The sequence below is a fragment of the Malus domestica genome, chromosome 10, assembly GCF_042453785.1.
Source record: "Malus domestica chromosome 10, GDT2T_hap1".
In the NCBI taxonomy this organism is placed as follows: domain Eukaryota; kingdom Viridiplantae; phylum Streptophyta; class Magnoliopsida; order Rosales; family Rosaceae; genus Malus; species Malus domestica.
Window position 1 is genome coordinate 29,189,714 of NC_091670.1, and position 25,723 is coordinate 29,215,436.

The 25,723-nt window shown below is 36.1% G+C and overlaps 1 protein-coding gene and 1 long non-coding RNA gene across 2 annotated transcripts; one reads left to right on the forward strand and one right to left on the reverse strand.

Annotated features, from left to right (window-relative positions):
- Nucleotides 1-285: 285 nt before the first annotated feature.
- Nucleotides 286-5,971, reverse strand: LOC103429931 (dimethylnonatriene synthase-like). The gene is made up of 2 exons (XM_029108957.2): nt 4,932-5,971; nt 286-1,039 (listed from the first exon to the last, which is right to left on the reverse strand). Exons 1-2 carry the CDS (start codon nt 5,952-5,954, stop codon nt 398-400), a joined length of 1,665 nt encoding a protein of 554 aa, XP_028964790.2. The 5' UTR covers nt 5,955-5,971; the 3' UTR covers nt 286-397.
- A 10,599-nt stretch (nt 5,972-16,570) lies between these two features.
- LOC139188330 (uncharacterized) lies at nt 16,571-25,722 on the forward strand. Its single transcript, XR_011571699.1, has 2 exons — nt 16,571-17,029; nt 25,444-25,722. It is a non-coding gene; the product is annotated as an uncharacterized lncRNA (long non-coding RNA).
- Nucleotide 25,723: the final 1 nt, after the last annotated feature.

Sequence of the window (25,723 nt, forward strand, 5' to 3'; positions counted from 1 at the left end):
ACTATTTTTATGCATGTTTTTATCAAGAAAAAACTGTAAGTTCTCGAAATCCACCTATTGTGCATGCATATTGCCTAAATGTGGTTTAGCAATTCTAGCATAATTTCAGTTTAATTCAAGAGAAAGGAAGGAAAGAAAGAAATATTAATCAATCAAACTGTTTTTTTATTTGGAATAAATACATAACTGATTGAAGCCTCCCTATACGAGTCATACATATTCATCAAACCTTATTTTTCACTTTACACAACAAGAGTGCTGATATAGTGCTATATATTTGGATCATATACTTATTAACAATATATATGAACTAATGCATGCCAGCATCAAGGTTCAAATTTCAACATGCAGAATAACTTCGAAGTTAATTGCCTTCTAAAACTATGAGGTTGTACGTTTAAAGACACTGTCGTTCACAGGTAAAACCGTAGAGGTGAAGAGGAAGACGTGGAGCAAGAAAAGCCTCTAGTGGATTTTCTTTCATAAGGGCAAGACCCACCCTTTCACGCATATCCACCGGCTCATCACCCATGCTGCTCATATGAAACCCCTGAACCAAACGAGCCAGAACCAACTGAACCACATGCAACCCTAGTGTCGCACCAGGGCACGACCTTCTGCCCGAGCTAAACGGAATGTACTCAAAACCCTTGAAATAGTCCACGTCAGCATTGTCGGTCATGAACCTCTCAGGGTGAAACTCACAAGGGTTGGCCCACACACGCGGGTCCCGGTGCAATTTCCATAAGTTGACCACTATACGGGTGCCTTTGGGGACAAAGTAACCAGAGAGATGAGAATCCTCCATGCCCTCGTGAACGGTGATTGGGACAGACGGGTATAAGCGTAGGGTTTCTTTGACAATGGCTTGGAGGTATTTGAGCTTTGGGAGGTCGGATTCTTGAACCCATCTGTCACTTCCTACGTTGATGTCCAATTCTTGTTGGGCATATTTTAGGGCACCTGGGTTGTTGAGTAGTAAGGAGAGTGCCCATGTTAGTGCAACAGATGTGCTTTCTGTGCCACCTATGATGAGAATCTGCCAATTAAGGAAGACAAAACAAAAAGAGAAACACTGTTTTAAAGAATGGATACTTTGGATGCGGTCCCTAATTCTTAACATTTTTTTACTAAAACCTTAATGGTATTCAAAGTTTGATCAAAGTCCCTTGATTTTGTACACCTCATTATATTACAATTAATATTTATATTTTTATAGTTTTGACATTAATTGTTTGATATTTTATGAGATTTATAATCCTATAAATTTAAAATCCCTTATTATAATACTATTAGAAATGGTTACAATAAAAAAATTCAAACATTTTGATTGAATAAATGGAGAAAAACTAATTCAAACATTTTGATTGAATAAATGGATAAAAACTATGTAAAAATAAGAAATAATAAATGGCAAAAGAATGTATCCATAGTGTTAAAAAAATTGGTACATTTCACATATAACAAAGTGGTACATTAATAAAAAAGAATGGGTACATTATAAATAAATTAGCATACAGATAAAAGATTAAAAAATTATGAGTACAAATGAATTTTTAAAAAATATAGGCGCTAAAAGAAATTAATACATGGGTACAAATTAAAACTAAAAAAATAAAATACTACAAATTTAAAAAAATGTTGCAAATTAAAAGTGGGTACAAACTAAAAATATAAATATATGATACAAAGTTTAGGCATAAAACATAAATATACCATATGTAATTTTTCTATAATTGATTAAATATACAATGTCACGTGACGGTATACACATGGGTACAAACACAAATAAAACTTTAAAAAATATGTGCACAAAAAGAAACTAATATATGGGTACAAATTAAAAATGAAAAAAAATTGGTACAAATTAAAAATAGGTACAAACTAAAAATAAAAATATATGATAAAAAAATTTAGCCATAAATATAAATATACTAATTGTAACATTTTTAACACTAAAGGAATATATTTAAAAATAAAAATATTTTATTATTTAAATAATTAATGATGTTATTAATACCTAAGAACCTTAATAAAAAATTAAAAATGAATAAGATTTTAATCAATGGAATAACAAAAAAAAGAATGTGAACCTAATTTCTCATTGAAAAAATAATACTTGATGTTGAAGGATGACCAAGGGAGGGATCAGGATGCAATCATGCACAAGGTCTAAAATATCGATGATATCGGAAATATCAGTAGTCCAAAAACACGGAAATTTCGATGAAAATATCGGGATATTATCGATATTGATAAAAATTGAATAAAAACCACGGAAAATGTAAGAAAAACTTGGAAATTTTTATTGAAACTTTGCAGGATGTTTATTTAGTCAATTATCTATTAGTTTATTACAAAAAATTGGAAGGAAATGCATTGCATGATGGATTTAACTGATTTAAGTTGATTATATAGCGAGCTGACAAACATTGTGACTGTAGAAAATATGTAGTAATTAATTAAAGAAGTTTAAACATACCATAATCATTTATATATAATGAATTAGTACAATATTTTACACTTTATACATTGCATGGTAAGATACATGAGTGACTTAGTACCATATAGAGTTCCTATCAAGGTCTAAAATATCGATGATATCGAAAATATCGGTAGTCCAAAAACACGAAAATTTTGATGAAAATATCGGGATAATATTGATATTTTAGACCTTGATCATGTAAGACTTCAAATTGTCAGTCATTTCGATAGCCGCATGTGTGGCGAAAATTAAAAAATGGGCCCATTCAGTTTTATAGATAGGTTCGCATTTTGCCACAAATCAGTTGGCGGAAGACCCAAATAATCTAATCTAGTGTGACCTCAACGGTTAATTAACAGATTAATATCTCAAGTAATAAGTTCAAAAAAAAAAAAACTTGGGCCTTTTTTTAAAGTAACCTCAAATCTTAAGGGAGTATTTTATAATTAATTACATTAATCAATTTTCAATTTAAGGAACCATTTTGATGTTGAGGGTCAATTTCAATGACCATTTTGATGTTGCAGGTCAATTTCAATGATCATTTGTGTGAAAAAAAACTTATAGAACCTATTTATATGCCACATCAGCACTTAACAGAATTTTTAACAGAATTGTGACGAAAGAACCACATTAATTTGTGACACCTATTTTCAAGAACTCTATTGATTGATTTTCAATTTCAATGACCATCTTGATGGTAAGGGTCAACTTCATGGACCATTTGTGATAAAAACTCATATACTTATGATCATTAGATAGAACTAGCAGTGTGTAAGTGAAAATCTGAAAAATCTATTATGCTCCACTGTATCAAATATTGGGCAAAAGACTATTTACTACCCTCATGTTTCGTGGTTTTCAACATTTAGTACATCAATTTTTTTTCGTCCCAGAGTCATACCTAAAGTGTAAATTTTGGGACAATCTCATACATCCGTTAGTCAAACTGTTAAGTCTGCCATTAACTGTGACGTGGCGCCCATGTGGCCAATGACTGGGCGCCACGTGTCATCTACGTGGAAATTTAAAAAAAATTTATAAAATAATATATATATATATATATATTATAAAATTAAAGAAAAAAAAACCGAATCTGGGCAGATTTGGAAGAAGAAGAAGAAGAAGAAGAAGGAGAAGGAAGAAGGAGGAAGAAGAAGGAAGAAGAAGAAGAAGGAGAAGGAGAAGGAAGGAGGAAGAAGGAGGAAGAAGAAAAAAAAAGGAAAAAAACTGGGCAGATTTGAAGAAGAAGAAGAAGAAGGAGAAGGAAGAAAGAGGAAGAAGAAGGAAGGAGGAAGAAGAAAAAAAAAAAACTGGGCAGATTCGAAGAAGAAGAAGAAGAAGAAGAAGAAGAAGGAGAAGGAAGAAGGAGGAAGAAGAAAAAAAAAACTGGGCAGATTCGAAGAAGAAGAAGAAAGAGAAGGAAGAAGGAAGAAGGAGAAAGAAGAAGGAAGGAGGAAGAAGAAAAAAAAAACTGGCTAGATTCGAAGAAGAGGAAGAAGAAGGAAGAAGAAGAAGAAGGAGAAGGAAGGAGGAAGAAGGAGGAAGAAGAAGAAAAAAAAAAAAACCTAGGCAGATTCGAAGAAGAAGATTCGAAGAAGATTCGAAGAAGATTCGAAGATTCGAAGAAGAAGAAGAAGAAGAAGAAGAGGAAGAAGAAGAAGAAGAAGAAGAAGAAGAAGAAGAAGAAGAAGAAGAAGAAGGAAGGAGGAAGAAGAAAGAAAGAAAGAAAAAAAAAACGTTTTTTTTTTAATTAATTAATTAATTTATTATTTTATAATATATATATATATATATATTTTTTTTTTTTAATTTCCACGTGGTGCCAGTCATTGTCCACATAGACGCCACGTCACTGTTAACGGCAGATTTAACAGTTTGACTAACGGATGTATGAGACTGTCCCAAAACTTACACTTCTTTAGGTATGACTTTGGGACGAAAAAAACTTGATGTACTAAATGTTGAAAACCACGAAACATAAGGGTAGTAAACAGTTTTTTGCCCTAAAATATTTTAAAGCACGCTGAATATTATATGAAAATTATTGTGTAAGTGTAACAGCTAATGATATAGTGTGACAAGTTTACGAAATATATAAATCACATTTCGTGTTTAATTAAAGAGTTGTAAATATCTTGGGTGGATTTGTACGCTAAAGCCATGTTTTAAGTCTATATAATACTACATAGAGTGTTCCTTGATATGTAATATAAACCAAATTTAGAGAGAGGTAGATTCTCTACCCTCTCATATTCTCGTGCTCTCCTGTTTGTATGGTCACAGTTAAGTCACGTTAATATTTTATATTATTATTTATTTTTGTCTTATTATCTTTATAAAAAATATATATAAAATATTGATGTGATTTAACCGTGACCACACAAAACAGGACGGTACGGGAAGTGGGAAGGCAGAAAATCTGCCTCCAATTTAGAGAACTTACAAGTGATGTTGCTTTGACGACGTTATCACAGCTATGGCCAGAAATGACAGCTTCCTCTCCAAAGTTGGATATCATCGCATCCATCAAGTCACTTTCGACTCCGGTGCTATTACCGGTCTTGCCTTCTTGAGAACGATGTTCGTCAAGCCAGCTGCTAAGCACAGAGTCAAGTTCCTTAAACGTGCGTTTCATGGAACTCACAGGCCCAAACAAGCTGTCCAGCCATTCAAAACATGGCATAGCATCCGACCAAACAAAATTGCCAAGGAGATGCATAGCCTTCTGCATAGCCTTTTCGAAACGCCAAGCCTCACTGCCTTTTTCATTGTATTCGCCATCCGAAAATCTCTTCCCAGCAATAAGCCTCACGCTAATGTTGAACATCAAGTGCTCCACTAACTCGCTTAAATGCACCACTACTGGGGAAGTGGTGGGCGATGTGGTGAGGCCTGAAGATCCCACCACATCGAACAATTTCTTTATAAACGAGTCAACTTCTTCGGCTCGGACGTGACTAAGCATTTCAACTTTTTGGGCTGACAGAAACTCCTGAGTAGCTAACTTCCGGATGTCGCGCCAGTAGGATCCGTACGGGGCCAAGGCAAAAATGGCGTTGTTGTAACCCAAGTGTTTGCCGGCCGCTGTAGTCGGTCGTGTGGCAAAAACAATGTCGTTTTTTGTGAAGCGTTCTTTTACTTGTTCCCAAGCGCTCAGCACAACCACTAGTTGGTGCGGACCAAGCTTGAGTGAGTAGATTGGACCGAGTTTATCTGCCATGGCGCCAAGGATTAGGGCAACAGGGTCTTTGCCATGTAGGAGATGGAGGTGACCTATGAGAGGCCATGCTTCTGTGGGTTGAGGGACTTTGGGCAACGACATGGGTTCTGTCTTTGGGTTGTTGATGATATTCCTCTTCTTTTGCTTAATGTATGCTGCGATTATTCTCAATGTACCACAGAGAACCAGCAGCAAAGCTAATATTGTGTTAATGATTTTGTGGGTTGGAGAAATGAAATCATTCATGGTGGGAGATATATGAGGATGAAATGTGCGTAGGATGATCATATCTTAGAAATTGCGTGTATTTATAGGTTGTGAGTGGGTTTATTTGAAGTCATGTCAACTTTTAGGAAAATTTTTAGTTGTGACAGGAATACGGATGGTACACGACGTGTTTTTATGTAAGTGGTGAAGAATTTTAATTTTTAAGTTATTAATTTTTTAACACACATATCCAACCATTTACATAGATACACATGGTGTACCGCCTTGTGTGATGGTCGCACTGAAAAATCTCTCCAACTTTTAGAGTAATGTTACATTTATTATATTTTTATAGCATATTTGTATTATCATTTTAATAAAAGTAAGATTCACTATTACATGTGAGTTTCATTTCAATCAAAAAGAAAATTCAAATGGGTAAATTCTATTAACACCCCACAATCTTATGAATACATCCTAAAATTTTATTTTTTCAGTTAAACTTCCGTTTTTACCCGACGAATTAAGTTTTGAAGTCCAAAATAAACCCCATCCACCCCCTTATGCCGGTTGCCAACGACCACACTGTCTGGGCAAAAAATCCCACCCACTCGCCATGCTCTCTCTCTCTCTCTCTCTCTCTCTCTCTCTCTCTCTCTCTCTCTCTCTCTCTATATATATATATATATATATATATATCCAATCACCAGCCACTTGCTGGTAGGTAATAGGGAATTGGGAGATGGGCTGTGTGAATCAAGAGTGTTGGGCAATTCTCGGTCTGTTAGAGAATCGGTCTTGACTGTCAACTTCCGTGACATGAGGGGTTTTTGGCTATAGTGATATCGATGACAGGTACCTCTTATACAGGTGGCCCGGCCATCGAGCTAGCTTTTTAGCCGTCATTTGTTTATGGGGATGGGGTGGCTTAAAAAAATGGAGGACAAAATTGGAATTTTATAAACACATTTTAGATGTGGGGTGTTAATAAAACAACCCAATTCAAATATGATATGAAAAAATGCGATAAAAGTGACAGTTTTATAATTTTAAACTTTTCAAATCAATATTTTTCAATCAGATCCACTTGCCCGTGATGCCTAGCAGATTTTTTTTTTTTTTTCTATTTTGAATGAACAAAATATATTTTTCAAATCTAAATAAAATAAAGAGTTCTTACTTGTCGGTCCTTATCTAGTAGAGTAGGACTTTCCTGACATGTACATTATTTTGCCATTACGGCCAAAGCATATGGCAGCTCCCCATTCTTCTGAAGTTATGAATCTTATCGAAAGATTGGCTGTTTTTTTTTTTTTTTTTTTGGGAAACTCGAAAGATGGCTTATTTATTGTTTTGCTTTGGTGCTACCCATTCTTATGAAGTTATGAATCTTATCGAAAGATGACCTTTTTTTTTTGGAAACTCGAAAGATGGCTTTTTTTTTGGGGGGGGGGAGAAACTCGAAAGATGGCTTATTTATTGTTTTGCTTTAGTGCTCCCCATTCTTATGAAGTTATGAATCTTATCGAAAGATGACTTTTTTTTTTTTTTTTGAAAACTCGAAAGATGGCTTATTTATTGTTTTGCTTTAGTGCTCTTTACGAAGTTCTAGACCTCATAATGATTGAGATTTTTGTTTTTAGGGGTCCCCCTGTAATTTTCCATTTCGTGTTAGAGAGATGAGAATGGTTGAAGGAGACTATATTAAAGTGAAATTCTTTATGAACATATGTTATCTCACATTTTAAAGTTTGCTTTCGTATTAATATTATAAAATATTATGTTAAAAACATAAGATGTTAGAAAGTTTATAGAGAATTCTACGTTTGAGAAAGTCTCCTTATCATATCTCTAAAGAGATAAAGCAGAGAAATACAGTGGAGAAATAGGGAAATAAAAAATGTATAAAAAAGGGCAGTGTTATTCACATACATTTTTTTATTTTTCACATATTTTCTATTAATTTTATCATTTGATATTCTTCAATTCATTTGATCCGAGGAACAAAAATTACACCGAGTATGTGAAGGATAAAAAAAAAGTATGTGGATAAAAAAAAGAATGTACATACAATTTAAACTAACAACCGATAACTTAAAGTTATTTTCACTTTCTAGTTTTTTCCACCACCCTACTTCTTATCTTTTTATTTATCTGAAACCATATTCTTATAAACCCATATTTTTTTAGAGTGTTGCTATTAGCATTTCAAAAAGTTATTATACATTCTAAACTTTCTATATTTAGAAACAAATTTTGTCACGAATTATAAGGATTCTACGATGCCGTTAATAAAAAAAATTGGTATTGATATCATTTAATTTGAACGTTAGTACTGTAAAGTTATAGTTTTTTTAACAAACGATATTATCTATACTAAGGAGATAGGGTGAACTTAGTTTCACTATGAGCTAGCAATAATATGGTTCAAATTCGCCATTGGCTAGAATCGAACCTGAGTCCTCTCAATTACAAATGAAGATGAATGCCACTAGACAATAGTATTAAATTGCTGTAAAGTTATAGTTAATAACGCATAATGACGTTAGTATTACTATAACAAGGTTGATAGTTATATTGAGTATGTTATGTTAAAGTGTAAAGGTAAGTTGTTATACTTGGATGTTATTCAATTACAATAACAACGTTTATGATTACACCATTCACGTCTGATTCAATAATAGATGTAGGTTATTAATAGGAAACACATAAAATTACACTACATCTTAATGATGTTACAACAAGACGTTAACATTCAATGATTGAGGTAAGGTCAAACTAGAATTGTTCAAATTTACAATCCAAAGTTACCTAATTAACGTAACGTTATAATTAATTGCATAAAATAACATTCGTATTATGATAACAAGGTTGCCTTTTATGGTGTAAAGTCATAGCAAGAAGTACCAATTATGTGCTTCACCTTAAGTGTTTTTCCAGAATTTACTTGCATTTTTACTAAAAATTGGTTCAAAAAACATTTTCACCAAAAGCGCTTTCAATCATTTTAAAAGCACATTCAACCGAGTACTTAGACGTTATTGCATTGTAGTATCAACTTTCAAACTAAATAGTACCGATACCATTATTTTATTTAAAATATCGTTGACTAATCATTCTCTATATGGAATATTATATTCACACATCCCAAATTACTTCCCCCACACATTTTTAATTTTTTAATATTTTTCTATCAAGTGTTAGTGGTGTGTAAAAAATAATGAAAAATTAAAAATGTGTGAGAAAAGTAATTTGGGGTGTGTGAATATAATCTCTCTATATGTTAATCTCACTTGTCTGTGGCATGTATAATTTTTCTTTTCAACATAACTTTGTGGGAAAAAATTTATGAACATATTTTTCTCGTTTTCCACATTTTTTTTAGAATTGTTATTAACACTCTAAAAATCTCATTTTGCACTTTAAACGTTTTAAAATTAGAAAGAAAAATACACTTATGAGGTGCATAATGAGATTTTTGAAGTGTCAATAACAATTTTTATTTTTTTTATGTTCATTATTTTTTATGTGTATTCATTTGAAATGGTATAGTCATGGGCTTATTTTTAGTTTCGTCCTTTTGGAACTCAATTTTGGTCCCACTTTACTTCTTATAACTCAAAAGTCAACACATTACTCTATGAAACTCAAAATTCGCTCCGCTTTACCATATTTTTGTTTCTTTTGTCAAATAATTATCGTTAAAGTTGTTGACATGAATGGGTAAAATTATAATATCATAGGTTTATTTTTACCTACGCACCCAAAACTCGATTTGATCTCACTTTACCTCCTGAAAGCCAAAAATTGGCATTTTACTCCATAAAATTCAATCACTTCAAATTGCCTTAATTATGTTAATTCCGTTTAAAAGCCATCAAATGTGTTGATGCAAATTAAAAAATGCGTATGTGAAAAAAGAGGAATTAGTATTATGGTAAAATGGTGAACCAAATCCAAAAGGAGGAAAACGACTTTCTAGCATCGTTTATCCTATCACTACCGACCCCATCTCGCCGCCGAGAACTCCTCTTCCTCGTTATCATCCTAGCCTTTCTCTCTTTCTGTAAGATTGATTTGCTATATGTGGTATTGGAGTAAATCACTCTGTTTTTCGTTTTGTGGGTTTGATTTGGATTCACCAGGTTAATCAATTCTTCTTATTTTTTTCCAGATCTCTACAACTTAAGCACAACAACCCAAAAAAATATTCCAACACTTAAAATTTCTTCTTTTAAATTTAATATTTTCTAATTATTGAATGTAAAATATAGTGGAGATTATAATCAAATTTATTGGCACATGTGACATAGTCCTATTGGGTGGTAGGTCCCGCATATGTTTCAGGGGTGACTTTTGAGTTTTAGGGAAGAGAGAGATAATCTACAAGTCAAAGTTGAGCGAATTTCGAATTTCAGAGTGTAAATGGTAACTTTTTGAATTTTAGGAGCAAAACGGTATCAAAATCGAGTTCTTAGGGCGTAGCAAAAAAAAATAAGCTTATGATATTACAATTTTACCCATACACGTCGACAACTTTAATGGCTATTGACAGAAGAAACATAAACATATCCAAATAGAGTGAATTTTACATTTTAATGAGTAAAGTCACGACCTTTTGAGTTAAAAGGATAAAATGCGATTAAAATCAAGTTACAACAATCGTAGCTAAAAATAAGTCTTAATCATAAGTGTTCATGTGAAGGTAAAATGCACATATAGTAGTTCCCCCACATTATTGGTGTTGCCATCGAGGACAATATTATTATTATTATTTTTTTCCGGTTGCAACTTGCAAGGGCAATAATTTCTTGATCAAGAAGTTGTTGGCAACAGTCGCGCGACAATATGTAGGGGAGGAGGTATTACTGAATTGTTCACTGATGCAAATTTAGGCATCAACGTCATTCAACTGTGACATAATAACTATGTGCTCGACTGCATTAAAATTAACGATGAAATAGAATGACATACTGACTATTTGTATGATGCTGTGCTTGCCAACAAAGCGAATATGGTGTCAATCATTTGGTGGATTGGAGAAATGTGTGTAGGAAATATATCAACCGATTTTGCACGTTCATTAGGAGAGTATAATCAACCTTTTCATTTTAACATTCTTACTTCCATTCACGTCACGAGTATTTAGCACGCAGAACTAAAATTTTATTTACTTTTTGGTTGACAAACTAAAGTTTTAATTATATTAACAAGGGAATAAAAAGAGGGATTGATTACAATATTATGTGTATATAATATCACCGCTTGACGGTTATAATATTCATGTGAATACATTATACATGTATTTAATACAATTTTATCTTATCATTGAGATGGTGATTGTATTAACTACATGTAAGTATTAGAGCCGATTTCATAGTGCTAATAGAATCCACGTGGCATAAGAAGTGAGAATATTAAAATGTTAAGAGAAATGAGAAAGTTGTTAGCATTTCTCGAGCATTTATAGTGTTTAAGGGTGCCTTTATTTGAGAATGGCCCAAGTTAGTTTTGTATCATTTCCCTATGTAGCTAATGTTATGAGACTCGTACTATACATTTTCTAATGCAAACAGCAATATCCAACATTTCCAATATATTAGTATAGTCCTCCTCAATAACGTGCAGATTTTATTTGGTCAGATCAACTCAATACCTTGCAGTTTAATCTATATGGATCATTCTCAATGACTTGGTACAGTTAGATGACTTAACAATTATTGACAACATTTCTAATATAGTAGTATAAACTTGCCATGGTAGCAGCTTGGAGCCATGTCGTTTCCAACAATTGTTATATGCTTATTGTATAATTTTCTCTAGGGCTAATACTAATTGTCTAAGGAATCTTATAAGCTCCACCATTCTCTTTAGTTTACAATTATTCGAGTCGATGCTACTATACTTGTATTACATGTATTTTTTTTTGTTTTTAGTAAACGATATTTATCTACACTAAGGAGGAGGGGGTGAGTTTAGCCTCCCAATAAGCTAGCAATAATGTGGTTCAAATTTGCTTTTGACGAGAATAGAACTTAAGACCTTTCACTTACAAGTAAAGAGGAATATCACTAGATCGTAGTATTAAGTGGCTTGTATTACATGTATTTTTGTTCCACTTATAAGTAGGAGGTTTCAGCCATTTAGTACTACAGTCTAGTAGTATTCTTCTTCATTTGTATTATAGCGAGAGGTTTTAGGTTCGATTTTCACCAAAGACGAATTTGAACCAATATTGCAAGCCCATTGTGAGGCTTAGCCACTCCACCACTCTCTTAGTGTAGATAATATTATTTGTTTAAAAAAAAGTAAGAAGTTTCAATCTCGTGTGAGTCTAGTATAAAATTATGGACAATACTTGAGTCCTGAATAGTCAGGACCCTTCACACTGCCCAATCTACATGGCACAATAAGAATTTAACATGTGTAATTTTTTTTTCAAAATAGAACCAAATCTTGTTCACGCTTGGAAGCCCAAAGGTTAATAGCTTCTATTCTCCCAATGACAGAGGACTTCAATCGTCCATCTCCCTCCAACTCACACTACCTCTCCCTCTCCCTCTCTGTCTCAAACTACCTCTCCTTCTCGCTCATACCACCATCCACCTAGAGAAGCGATGGCAAACTCCTAAGCAACAACAACGACGACCATCCACCTAGGAACCTATCTAGAGGTATGTTTTCAGTTTTGTATGATTTAAATTTGATGGTATGTTTTCAGTTTTGTATGATTTAAATTTGCGTTCGAAATTTGATGGCCGTTTTTCTTCACAAAGCTTATGGCTTTGGGTTTGATAATTGCAATATTTGTATTGAGTGGGCTCTATTTCGTCCCATATTGAGATGCAACAAAATAAAAGCAAATGAATAATGGAGAACATATTTGAGATGCAACAAAATAAAAGCAAATGAATAATGGAGAATAATGGAGAACATATTTGAGATACAACAAAATAAAAGCAAATGAATAATGGAGAGCATATTTCATGTATCTGGTATTAATGTTATGTTGCAGGTTATGGAGAACAAAGAACCTCCAAGATTAGATAGTGAGTCATTACCTAGTGATGAAGATGATTTAGAAGGTGCAAATTCTTCACCTACTTGTCAATCTCAAAGCCATGATGGTTCTTTGGGACCTCTTCAGCTGAATAAAAGCAAATAAATAATGGGAGATCTAGAACTTGGAATGGAGTTTAGTTCTAAACAAAGTGCATACGATTATTACTACAACGTATGCTAGAGATAAGGGTTTAGATGTGAGGAAGCATCATTGGAAAAAGAAAAAAAAACAATGCAGGTATTGTAACAAAAGTAACGTACACTTGTTCAAGACAAGGTTTTCGAAGAAATGACGAGCCAGTTGAAGTACAACTTATGCTCAACCAGTTTCAAGGGTTGACGTCAAGCCCACATGACTTGCCTTCTTAAAAAGAAAGGAAAATTTAAGATTGTTACCTTTGATGCAAATCATAATCATGCTTTGGTTCGAACCCTTATGAAGCACATGTTGAAGATTAATCGTAAGATGCCCTAGCTCAAAAGGCGCATGATGATGATGCAGATAAGTCAGGAATACCAATAAAAGCAAATATGGAATTGAGGAGCAGAGAAGTTGGTGGGTGAGAGAATCTTGGGTTTCTTGATAAAGATTATCGAAATTACATATATCAAAAGCGAAAGACAAACATGGAAAAAGGAGATGTTGGGGCAATATTGTAATATTTTCATAAAATGCAAGTGAATGACTCATCTAGTTTTTACTCGGTGCAACATGATGAAGATGACATGATCGCAAATATGTTTTGGGCAGATTCACGTTCAATAAGTGATTATGGTCTCTTTGGAGATGTCATTTTTTTTTGACACAACGTATAGGACAAATGAGTATGGTAGACCATTTGCACCAATTCTTGGTGTTAATCATCATAAACAAACTGCAGTTTTCGGTGCAACTTTGCTATATGAAGAAAGTGTTGATTCTTTTACATGGCTATTTGAGACTTTCTTGGAAACAATGTTTGGGAAGCAACCAAAGACCATATTGACAGATCAATTTGTTGCAATGGCTAAAGCAATGTCATAATTTTTTAATGAATCTCACCATCGCCTATGTGTTTGGCAAATATATCAAAATGCTGCCAAAATTTTTAGCCATGTGCTTAACAGGTCAAGTCAATTTGCTTCTGATTTTGGTACTTGAGTATATGAGTATGAGGACGAGGAAGAATAGCTTTATGCATGGAATGATATAAATGACCTCAATGGAAATAAGTGGTTGAAGGATTTATTTGCTGTGAAGGAAAAATCACTAATACAAAAACACACTTGCGCGATGGAGCAAATTGCCTCGCGCAAAGTGTGTTTGCGCAACGATGACAACAAAATGTCACACAAAGACATTTCACACAACGGAACTTTATGTGATGGCAATCTTTGCGAGACGAAGGTGTACATTCGTCACGCAAAATAGCTTTGCGGGAAGAAGGCGCACCTTCGTTGCGCAAAACAATTTTGCACAACGGCAGTCTTCGTCACACAAAGTCACCTTTTGTAGACCTTAATGAATGGTTCCAAAACTAAATTATTTCTTCCCTAAAATTTTGTGCTATCTACTAGTGTAAATATTTTAAATTGAAGATCAAGTTCATTCATTGTATTCATATAGGGTCAAGGAGTGTAGCTGTAAAAAATCATCAAAATCAGAGTTAAAATAACCGTTAAATCATGATTTTTTGTTTATAATCGTCGAAAAGTTTTGTCATGTTACTTGATCTTTGAATGTTTGTTTTTTACGATTTTTGACATATGCGATCTCGAAGTATATACAAAAAAGTTTGATGGTTGGATTGTTGAAATTAGTTTCGTAGAATGCGTATTTCATCAAAATGATAGATTCACTAACACTTAGAGTTTATTTATATTTTCATTAAGTATAACGTAAGATTTTGTGGTATCCACTAGTGTAAATATTTTAAATTGAAGATTGAGTTCTTTCATTGTATTCATATAGGGTCAAGGAGTGTAGCCGTAAAAAATCATAAAAATCAGAGTTAAAATAACCATTAAATTGTGATTTTTCGTATATAACTGTCGAAACGTTTTGTCCCGTTACTTGATCTTTGAATGTTTGTTTTTTGCGATTTTTGGCGTATGCGATCTCGAACCATATACAAACAAGTTTGATGGTTGGATCGTTGAAATTAGTTTCGTAGAATGCGTATCCCATCAAAACAATAGATTCACTAACACTTAAGAGTTTATTTATACTTTCATTAAGTATAACATAAGATTTTGTGGTATCCACTAGTGTGAATATTTTAAATTGAAGATTGAGTTCGTTCATTGTATTCATATAGGGTCAAGGAGTGTAGTTGTAAAAAAAATCATTAAAATCGGGGTTTAAATAACCGTTAAATTGTGATTTTTTGTTTATAACCGTCAAAAGTTTTGTCCCATTACTTGATCTCTGAATGTTTGTTTTTTGCGATTTTTGGCGTATGTGATCTCGAAACATATACAAACAAGTTTGATGGTTGGATCATTGAAACTAATTTCGTAGAATGCGTATGCCATCAAAACGATAGATTCACTAACACTTAGAGTTTATTTATATTTTCATTAAGTATAACGTAAGATTTTGTGGTATCCACTAGTGTAAATATTTTAAATTGAAGATTGAGTTCTTTCATTGTATTCATATAGGGTCAAAGAGTGTAGCTGTAAAAAATCATAAAAATCAGAGTTAAAATAACCATTAAATTGTGATTTTTTGTATATAACTGTCGAAAAGTTTTGTCCCGTTACTTGATCTTTGAATGTTTGTTTTTTGCAATTTTTGGCATATGCGATCTCGAACCATATACAAACAAGTTTGACGGTTGGATCATTGAAGTTAGTTTCGTAGAATGCGTATCCCATCAAAACAATAGATTCACTAACACTTATAGTTTATTTATACTTTCATTAAGTATAACATAAGATTTTGTGGTATCCACTAGTGTGAATATTTTAAATTGAAGATTGAGTTCTTTCATTGTATTCATATAGGGTCACGGAGTGTAGTTGTAAAAAATCAGCAAAATTAGAGTTAAAATAATAGTTAAATCGTGATTTTTCATTTATAACCATCGAAATTTTTTGTCCCGTTACTTGATATCTGAATGTTTGTTTTTTACGAATTTTGGTGTATGCAATCTCGAAGTATATACAAACATGTTTGATGGTTGGATTGTTGAAACTAGTTTCGTAGAATGTGTATCCCATCAAGTTGAATGGTATGTTTATTAAGTAGCTTTAAATTTATTTATTTTGTACGCATAACACTTAAGAAAATGAATGGTATGTATATTTATTAAGTACCTTTAAATTTATTATTGTAGTTCGGATCAGGTTTTTGTTAGAAAAAATATATTATTGTGGGTTTTATGTAAAAAAATTGAATTTGAAGGGAGTAAAGTCACATTTTCAGTAAATTTTATAATATTTTTTTTCAAAAAAATTATAACTTGTGTGACGCCATGATGGATTCGTTGTGCAAAACCACTTTGCGCGACATCGTAATGTATACATACGTCGCGCAATGTGTTAAAAATTTTACAGTAATTTTGTAAAAATTAGGCCTTTTTTTTTAATTTTCCCAAATTTGGACAAAATGGGAGTGCAATTGAAAAAAACAACCGGTCTCTTTTCCCTCTCTCTCGGTCTCTCTCTTTCTTCTCGCTCATCTCGTTCAGTGACTCCTTTTGAAACCCTAACCATCGATCCCTCATCCCTAATCCTTCTGTCTGTCTGTGTCTGGACCCTCTCCTCTCATTCCCAGCCTCTGCATACTCGAGCCCAATTCCACCTTTTTGGAATAAAAAACAAAACCATCTCTAATTGCAAATCCGTCGAGTTCCTCGCAACTCGTCCTCCATTCCGTCGACTGCGCACCCAAGTCACTTGTAGGTTGCAGAACCTTTGTTCTACCATTGCAGAGGGCGAAAATCAACAGCAAGGGCTGCAAGAGTGTCTCTTGTGCCACCGCCGTCCATCCATTTTAAAAACATGCACCGTCGCCCCTAACGACTCCACGTTGTCGTCAGCCGCCACCAGCCACGGTCAAGTTTTAGGTAGATCTTTTATTTTCATTTGCATAATTTAAATTAATTGATGATTTGAGATCTATGTGAGATGGGTTTTGTATGATTTGTGTGAATTTATCTGGGTTTGGTGCTAATTATGGTTTCCAGGTTGAATTTGTTTTCTCTAGTTTGAATGGGGCATTCTCTTGTTTTGAGTACGTTTGGATGGATTTGTATTGGGCATTCTAGTTTGAATTATCAAGTGACATTCATTCTTTTTTGTTTCATGATTTTTATCAATATGTTGCTTCCTTCTTGCAAGTTCTTCTCCTACGCTTCTTCTTGTGCGCCTTCTGTTATGCATCAATGGTAGTTTTCAGCTCAAAAGTCGCAATACACACTTTATTATACTTCTTTATACTAAAAATTCATTATAGTAGTCAAAATATTTATAGCCCACTTCCCGAATGCTATGACTTTGATGGTTACATAACAAATTTAACATTAGCATGTTATGAAGTGGTTATCGAATTTGCTGTAAGTAATTTGGGGTAAGTATAGTATGACCACCAAGTGTTTGACTAAATGTCTCAAAGAGTTATGTAAGTACTTCCACAATATTCTGTCATAATTCATCCACTATGTCGCTACCGCACTCATTTCACCTCGTTGCCAACAACCATTGAATAAATGATATCAGCAGACCTAAGTGAAGCATCTGCTAATTTGAGATACAGAAAAATAAAGTAAAGAGTCACCCATAGTTAAAAAATTTCAGATACCATCAATCAACATTGTTGGATCTCTTTCCTTTCTCTTTCCTTTCTCTTTTTTTGCTTCATTCAAATCATCACTTGAGTGCATTTCGTCACTGTCTGGCAAACCATCAAAATCCATACAACAACAACAACAACAACAAAGCCTTTTCCCACTAAGTGGGGTCGGCTATATGAATCCTAGAACGCCATTGCGCTCGGTTTTGTGTCATGTCCTCCGTTAGATCCAAGTACTCAAGTCTTTTCCTAGGGTCTCTTCCAAAGTTTTCCTAGGTCTTCCTCTACCCCTTCGGCCCTGAACCTCTGTCCCGTAGTCACATTTTCGAACCGGAGCGTCAGTAGGCCTTCTTTGCACATGTCCAAACCACCGGAACCGATTTTCTCTCATGTTTCCTTCAATTTTGGCTACTCCTACTTTACCTCGAATATCCTCATTCCCAATCTTATCCTTTCTCGTGTGCCCATACATCCCACGAAGTATCCTCATCTCCGCTACACCCATTTTGTGTACGTGTTGATGCTTCATCGCCCAACATTCTGTGCCATACAACATCGCTGGCCTTATTACCGCCGTCCTATAAAATTTTCCCTTGAGCTTCAGTGGCCTACGACGGTCATACAACACGCCGGATGCACTCTTACACTTCATCCATCCAACTTGTATTCTATGGTTGAGATCTCCATCTAAGTCTCCGTTCTTTTGCAAGATAGATCCTAGGTAGCGAAAACGGTCACTTTTTGTGATCTTCGCTAGATTGCTCCGGTCATTAGTGTGGATAAGTATATAAATGGATAGAGATAGGAAAACAAACACAAGATGTATGTGGTTCACCCAGATTGCCACGGAATAGAGGAGTTCTCATTAATTGTGAAGGGTTTACACAAGTACATAGGTTCAAGCTCTCCTTTAGTGAGTACAAGTGAATGATTTAGTACAAATGACATTAGGAAATATTGTGGGAGAATGATCTCGTAACCACGAAACTTCTAAGTACCGGAGTGTGGTATCATCTTGACTTGCCTTATCTGTCTCATAGGTAGATGTGGCATCTTCTCTGGAAGTACTCTTCCTCCATCCAGGGGTGGTATCTGTAACTGGTGGAGATGCACAAGGTAATATATCAATTTCACTTGAAGCTTACTTGTAGTTTCAGGCTTGGTCAAGCGCGATACAAACCATGTAGTAGGAGTCCCCCAAGTCGCCGAGCTAGGGGATCTGCTGAAAGAAGTGACAGACAAGGTAAGCAATCAGAGCTCCGGCTGATTGTTCACATTTTCCCTATCTTGCAGGCAGCATGAAGGATAAAGAGAAGAAAAATGAGAAGAGATGATATGGGATACTTTTGCTTTTGAAGAAGTAACTTTCCACATGCTTATTCTTGAACTGGGCTGGAGGGTTTTCTGGTTTCCTCCAGAGTATAAGGCCGACTGAAGAATTTGAGGGTCAAAACAAGTCCATCAAATCTAGAGTACGTTCGACCCTGCTGATATGGGATACTTTTTCTTTTGACAGAGTAGTGGATGTATCGGCACGTGTGCTGTTACGCTTGTCTCCACATGCTTCCTTGTATCCTTCTCACTTGCCCTATCTGTTCCTCAGGCAGATGCGGTATCTTCCCTGGAAGCATAAGATGTTGAAGATGAGTACTCGAGAGCAATGCCAGGTAAGTAATCAGGTAAGGGGTTCCAGGCAGTCAGTTCCTGGCTGGAAGCTTGATTCCAAGTGTTGACTGATTGCTCTCTTTCTCCTTGTCTTGCAGGTAAGAACAAGGCCAAAGGAAAAGACAGGGAAAAAGCATGATATGGGATACTCTTGCTTTTAACCCTGATGATATGAGATATTCTTGCTCTAGTATAGCTTGTTTACAGAGGTGTTATCGGGGGGAAAGAAAGCTGAATATTTCAAAAGGCTTCGTTGGGAGTGCCCTCTCAGATAAGAGGAAGGGTTAAGCATTTTTGCAGGTCTGCCTGTCCGTTGGGGATGGAGGTCGACATATATAGGAGTCTCCCTAACATCAAGTAATAATGCTATTCCTTTACCCTGCTTGGTCATAGCACGGTAGTGGGAGCTGCCAGCTTCACATGTTTTAACTCTGTCAGAGCACTTTGAAAAAGTGGTCTGTGGTATCTGGAAAGCTGATGTTGCGTGTGAAGATTACAGACAAGCTTTATCCAAGGAGATCCAACTCTTGAAGTTGGGAAAATGGTGCCTCTTCGGTTTTCGAACAAGCAATCCTGTCGGGGATCTGGCTCTCGAGATTCGGAGAACGATGCCTCTTCGATTTTTGAGAAAGCAATCCTGCTGGGGGTCTGGCTCTCGAGATTCGGAGAGCGGTGTCTCTTCGATTTTTGAGAAAGTAATCATGTTGGGAGTCTGGCTCTCGAGATTCGGAGGGCGGTGCCTCTTCTATTTTGGAGCAAGCAATCTTGTTGGGAGTGTTTTCTCGAATGTGAGTAAAGGTTGGGCATGTTTGCTAGTCTACCTTGCCACGAAGCACAGAGGTTGACACACAGGGACTTTCCAATTATCCAGCAGTGGTACTGTTCCTTTACCCTCTCTTCGATTTTTGAGAAAGTAATCATGTTGGGAGTCTGGCTCTCGAGATTCGGAGGGCGGTGCCTCTTCGATTTTGGAGCAAGCAATCTTGTTGGGAGTGTTTTCTCGAATGTGAGTAAAGGTTGGGCATGTTTGCTAGTCTACCTTGCCACGAATCACAGAGGTTGACACACAGGGACCTTCCAATTATCCAGCAGTGGTACTGTTCCTTTACCCTCTCTTCGATTTTTGAGAAAGTAATCATGTTGGGAGTCTGGCTCTCGAGATTCGGAGGGCGGTGCCTCTTCGATTTTGGAGCAAGCAATCTTGTTGGGAGTGTTTTCTCGACTATGAGTAAAGGTTGGGCATGTTTGCTAGTCTCCCTTGCCACGAAGCACAGAGGTTGACACACCGGGACTTTCCAATTATCCAGCAGTGGTACTGTTCCTTTACCCTTGTGGGTAATAATATGGTAGCTAGACCTTCAAAATTTATGTGTCTAAACTTTGTTAGTGTTGTTTCTTTGCTATTCTTTTACCCTTCTTGGTCAGAGTGATGTAGTGGAAGCTGCAAGCTTCACGTGTCTCAACTTTGTCAGAGAACTTTGGCAAAGTTATCTGTGGTACCCATGAGCTACTGTTGCGTGTGGGAAGTGGGTGATTGAACAGTACGATTCATGTGCTTTCTACTTCGCCAGAAATCTTCGACAGAATGCCAATAATTTCCGCAAAGCTGAGTGTGCGTGTGACAGGTGCTGACAAGGCTGGAAAAGTAGGTGCCTCTTCGATTTCTGAGATCGGCCCTCGTGGTCTCTGAGCAGCCTAGCTTTTGAGAAAGCAAGCCTCTTCGATTTCTGAGATCGACCTTCGTGGTCTTTGAGCAGCCTAGCTTTTGAGAAAGCAAACGCCTCTTCGATTTCTGAGATCGACCCTCGTGGTCTCTGAGCAGCCCAGCTTTTGAGAAAGCAAACGCCTCTTCGATGTCTGAGCAGACGCCTCTTCGATTTCTGAAGCTTCGTCGAGTGCAGATTTTTATAGGGGCTGACATTAAGTTCCAAAGCACACTTGAATATCCACCAGTAGAAGCTCCATTCTTGCACTTCTAAGATCTTGATTTGTCCGACCTCTTCTCTCTTCAACACCTTTGAAAATGTCTGGCCCCTCCGACCATCGTTTTGACTTGAACCTTGTTGAAGAGGCAGCCCCGCCTTCTCCAGACAACATATGACGCCCATCCTTCGTCTCCCCTACTGGTCCTCTTACCGTTGGGGATTCCGTGATGAAGAGTGATATGACCGCTGCGGTAGTGGCCAGGAACCTTCTCACTCCCAAAGATAACAGACTACTTTCCAAACGGTCTGATGAGTTGACTGTTAAGGATTCTCTGGCTCTCAGTGTTCAGTGTGCAGGTTCTGTGTCTAATATGGCCTAACGCTTATTTGCTCGAACCCGCCAAGTTGAATCATTGGCGGCTGAAGTGATGAGTCTCAAACAGGAGATTAGAGGGCTCAAGCATGAGAATAAACAGTTGCACCGGCTCGCACATGACTATGCTACAAACATGAAGATGAAGCTTGACCAGATGAAGGAATCTGATGGTCAGGTTTTACTTGATCATCAGAGATTTGTGGGTTTGTTCCAAAGGCATTTATTGCCTTCGTCTTCTGGGGTTGTACGGCGTAATGAAGCTCCAAATGATCAACCTCTGATGCCTCATCCTTCTAGGGTTCTGTCCAGTACTGAGGCTCCGAATGATCCCCCTCCGGTGCCTTCTCTTTCTGGGGCTCTACCGACTGCTGAGACTTCTCCTAAGCAACCTTTGTGAAGGCTCCCTCTTGTTTGTTTATTTTGACTCAAGTATATGTACATATTTGTAACTTATCGGGGATATCAATAAATAAGCTTTCCTTCGTTTCAACGTATTGTGTTAAATACACCAAAGCCTTCTTCGCTAAGTTCTTTGAATTTTTTTTTGTTGAAGCTTGTATGTTGAAGCTTTGTGAGTGGAGCATGTAGGTTGAGGTAGTGTTCCCTTAATTTCCCGAGTGAGGAAAACTTCTCGGTTGGAGACTTGGAAAATCCAAGTCACTGAGTGGGATCGGCTATATGAATCTTAGAACGCCATTGTGTTCTGTCATGTGTCATGTCCTCCGTTAGATCCAAGTACTCTAAGTCTTTTCTTAGGGTCTCTTCCAAAGTTTTCCTAGGTCTTCCTCTACCCCTTCGGCCCTGAACCTCTGTCCCATAGTCGCATCTTCTAATCGGAGCGTCAGTAGGCCTTCTTTGCACATGTCCAAACCACCGTAACCGATTTTCTCTCATCTTTCCTTCAATTTCAGCTACTCCTACTTTACCCCGGATATCCTCATTCATAATCTTATCCTTTCTCGTGTGCCCACACATCCAACGAAGCATCCTCATCTCCGCTACACCCATTTTGTGACGTGTTGATGCTTCACCGCCCAACATTCTGTGCCATACAGCATCGCCGGCCTTATTGCTGTCCTATAAAATTTTCCCTTGAGCTTCAGTGGCATACGGCGGTCACACAACACGCCGGATGCACTCTTCCACTTCATCCATCCAGCTTTTATTCTATGGTTGAGATCTCCATCTAATTCTCCGTTCTTTTGCAAGATAGATCCTAGGTAACGAAAACGGTCGCTCTTTGGTATTTCTTGATCTCCGATCCTCACCCCTAACTCGTTTTGGCCTCCATTTGCACTGAACTTGCACTCCATATATTCTGTCTTTGATCGGCTTAGGTGAAGACCTTTAGATTCCAACACTTATCTCCAAAGGTTAAGCTTTGCATTTACCCCTTCCTGAGTTTCATCTATCAACACTATATCGTCTGCGAAAAGCATACACCAAGGAATATCATCTTGAATATGTCCTGTTAACTCATCCATTACCAACGCAAAAAGGTAAGGACTTAAGGATGAGCCTTGATGTAATCCTACAGTTATGGGAAAGCTTTCGGTTTGTCCTTCATGAGTTCTTACGGCAGTCTTTGCTCCTTCATACATATCCTGTATAGCTTGGATATATGCTACTCGTACTCCTTTCTTCTCTAAAATCTTCCAAAGAATGTCTCTTGGGACTCTATTATACGCTTTTTCCAAATCTATAAAGACCATGTGTAAATCCTTTTTCCCATCTCTATATCTTTCCATCAATCTTCGTAAGAGATAGATTGCCTCCATGGTTGAGCGCCCTGGCATGAACCCGAATTGGTTGTCCGAAACCCGTGTCTCTTGCCTCAATCTATGCTCAATGACTCTCTCCCAGAGCTTCATTGTATGACTCATTAGCTTAATACCCCTATAGTTCATGCAATTTTGTACATCGCCCTTATTCTTGTAGATAGGCACCAAAGTGCTCGTTCGCCACTCATTTGGCATCTTCTTCGTTTTCAAAATCCTATTGAAAAGGTCAGTGAGCCATGTTATACCTGTCTCTCCCAAAACTTTCCACACTTCGATTGGTATATCGTCTGGGCCTACTGCTTTTCTATGCTTCATCTTCTTCAAAGCTACAACCACTTCTTCCTTCCGGATTCTACGATAAAAAGAGTAGTTTCTACACTCTTCTGAGTTACTCAACTCCCCTAAAGAAGCACTCCTTTCATGTCCTTCATTGAAAAGATTATGAAAATAACCTTTCCATCTGTCTTTAACCGCGTTCTCTGTAGCAAGAACCTTTCCATCCTCATCCTTGATGCACCTCACTTGGTTTAGGTCCCTTGTCTTCTTTTCCCTTGCTCTAGCTAGTTTATAGATATCCAACTCTCCTTCTTTGGTATCTAGTCGCTTATACATATCGTCATAAGCCGCTAGCTTAGCTTCTCTCACACCTAAAAATTGAAACCAAATTCGTAGAGAGATTAACAAAGGAATGTTTTGTGTTCTAGAAGAAAAAAACGAATTTAGAGAGAAAGATTTCGTGGAGTAACCAAATGCAACTTAAAGACCACTCAATTCATACCAAATTTATAGAGAAGCAAATAACCCAGTTTACAAAGTTCAGCATATCCTTACAAGGTGCTTTCTTGTTGCGTGATGTTTATTTTTCTCAGTAATCAAATGATTAAATTTACTGATACTCCGTTGATACTTTCTACCTAATTTATGGGTTACAATGGGCAAATGGATGTGTTTTAACCTTTGATTGATTCTTCTCTTTTCATTCATACTATGTAGTACATAGACCCTTTATATAAATTGTTTAAGTTGCTTAATGACCAATTTTATATATCTTCAAATTTGCACTGTCTCCAATGACCCTTCTTAGTTAATATTTGACATACATATGCACATATACACCACACAAAGGGACATAGTCCGACTCTCAGAAACTTTGTTTGAGTATTAAGCTCTAGTGATAAGCCACAGGATACAGTTTCCATAGCATAATCAAAATTTCGAGGTTTTGATTTAGAGGCAATATATGCATCAACGTTAAGGCTTATGTGATCAGTTAATATCATTGAACGTTAAGACTTATGTGATCAGTTAATATCTTTGAACGTTAAGGCTTATGTGATCAGTTAATTTCTTTGAATTTCATCATATCTTGATTATTCTAAGTAGCCTCCTTTAGTTGAATACTTGAATAAGATATGTGGATTAAACTTGGAAGGTTGACATTTCCAGAGGGATTTCATCCTTGATCCTTATTAACTGAGAAAGGATAAGGTGAAGGGTGCTAACCTCAGGTGGCTTTACCTACATTTGTCTGTCATACCAGCCACTCTCGTCGTAAGGTATAACTGCTGATAGTAGCGTATCACCAACAGAACTCCATCCCTGCAGTATGGTAATTATATGATTTACTTATTAAGCATGAAAATTGCTTGGATGTGCTTGTTTTTCTTTCTTATTGCTTACAATACTATTGTTTAATGTCTCAATATGAAATTTCAAGCCTTGCATTTATTTTCGTGCAGTCCATACATACCGAGGAACTTGTAGTAATATATGTTCTCTGGTATTCGGGATTGGTAGAATTGAATCCATAGCTGTTTAGTAGGTTCATAATCAATCATGTGTTTATCTTTTCTCAAAGGACCCCCTTAATATAATTTTTCAAGAGTTCTACCTATACAAGTACAAATTTTTTTTCTTGATCCATATGCTCATGTCCATGCAGATAGAGAGAGGCAACAATTGTTGAGGCTCAAGCATTAGGGGCATTAGTTCGCTCTTAAGGTCCTTTGTTTGGAGGTGTTCAAAGAAATGTGAAGTCTTTAAGTGACAATGTCCTTATTTGTTGAAGGTCTCTGGATAGTTTGGTATTTCTTTGTATATCTCATTGTTTTGTTGTTTACTTTAGAAGACTACTTGTTGTAGTTTTTTCTTTTTTGTTCGAACATCTTGTATGTACATTTTCATATATTTTATAATTAAATACTTTTTCTTGGTTTATTAAT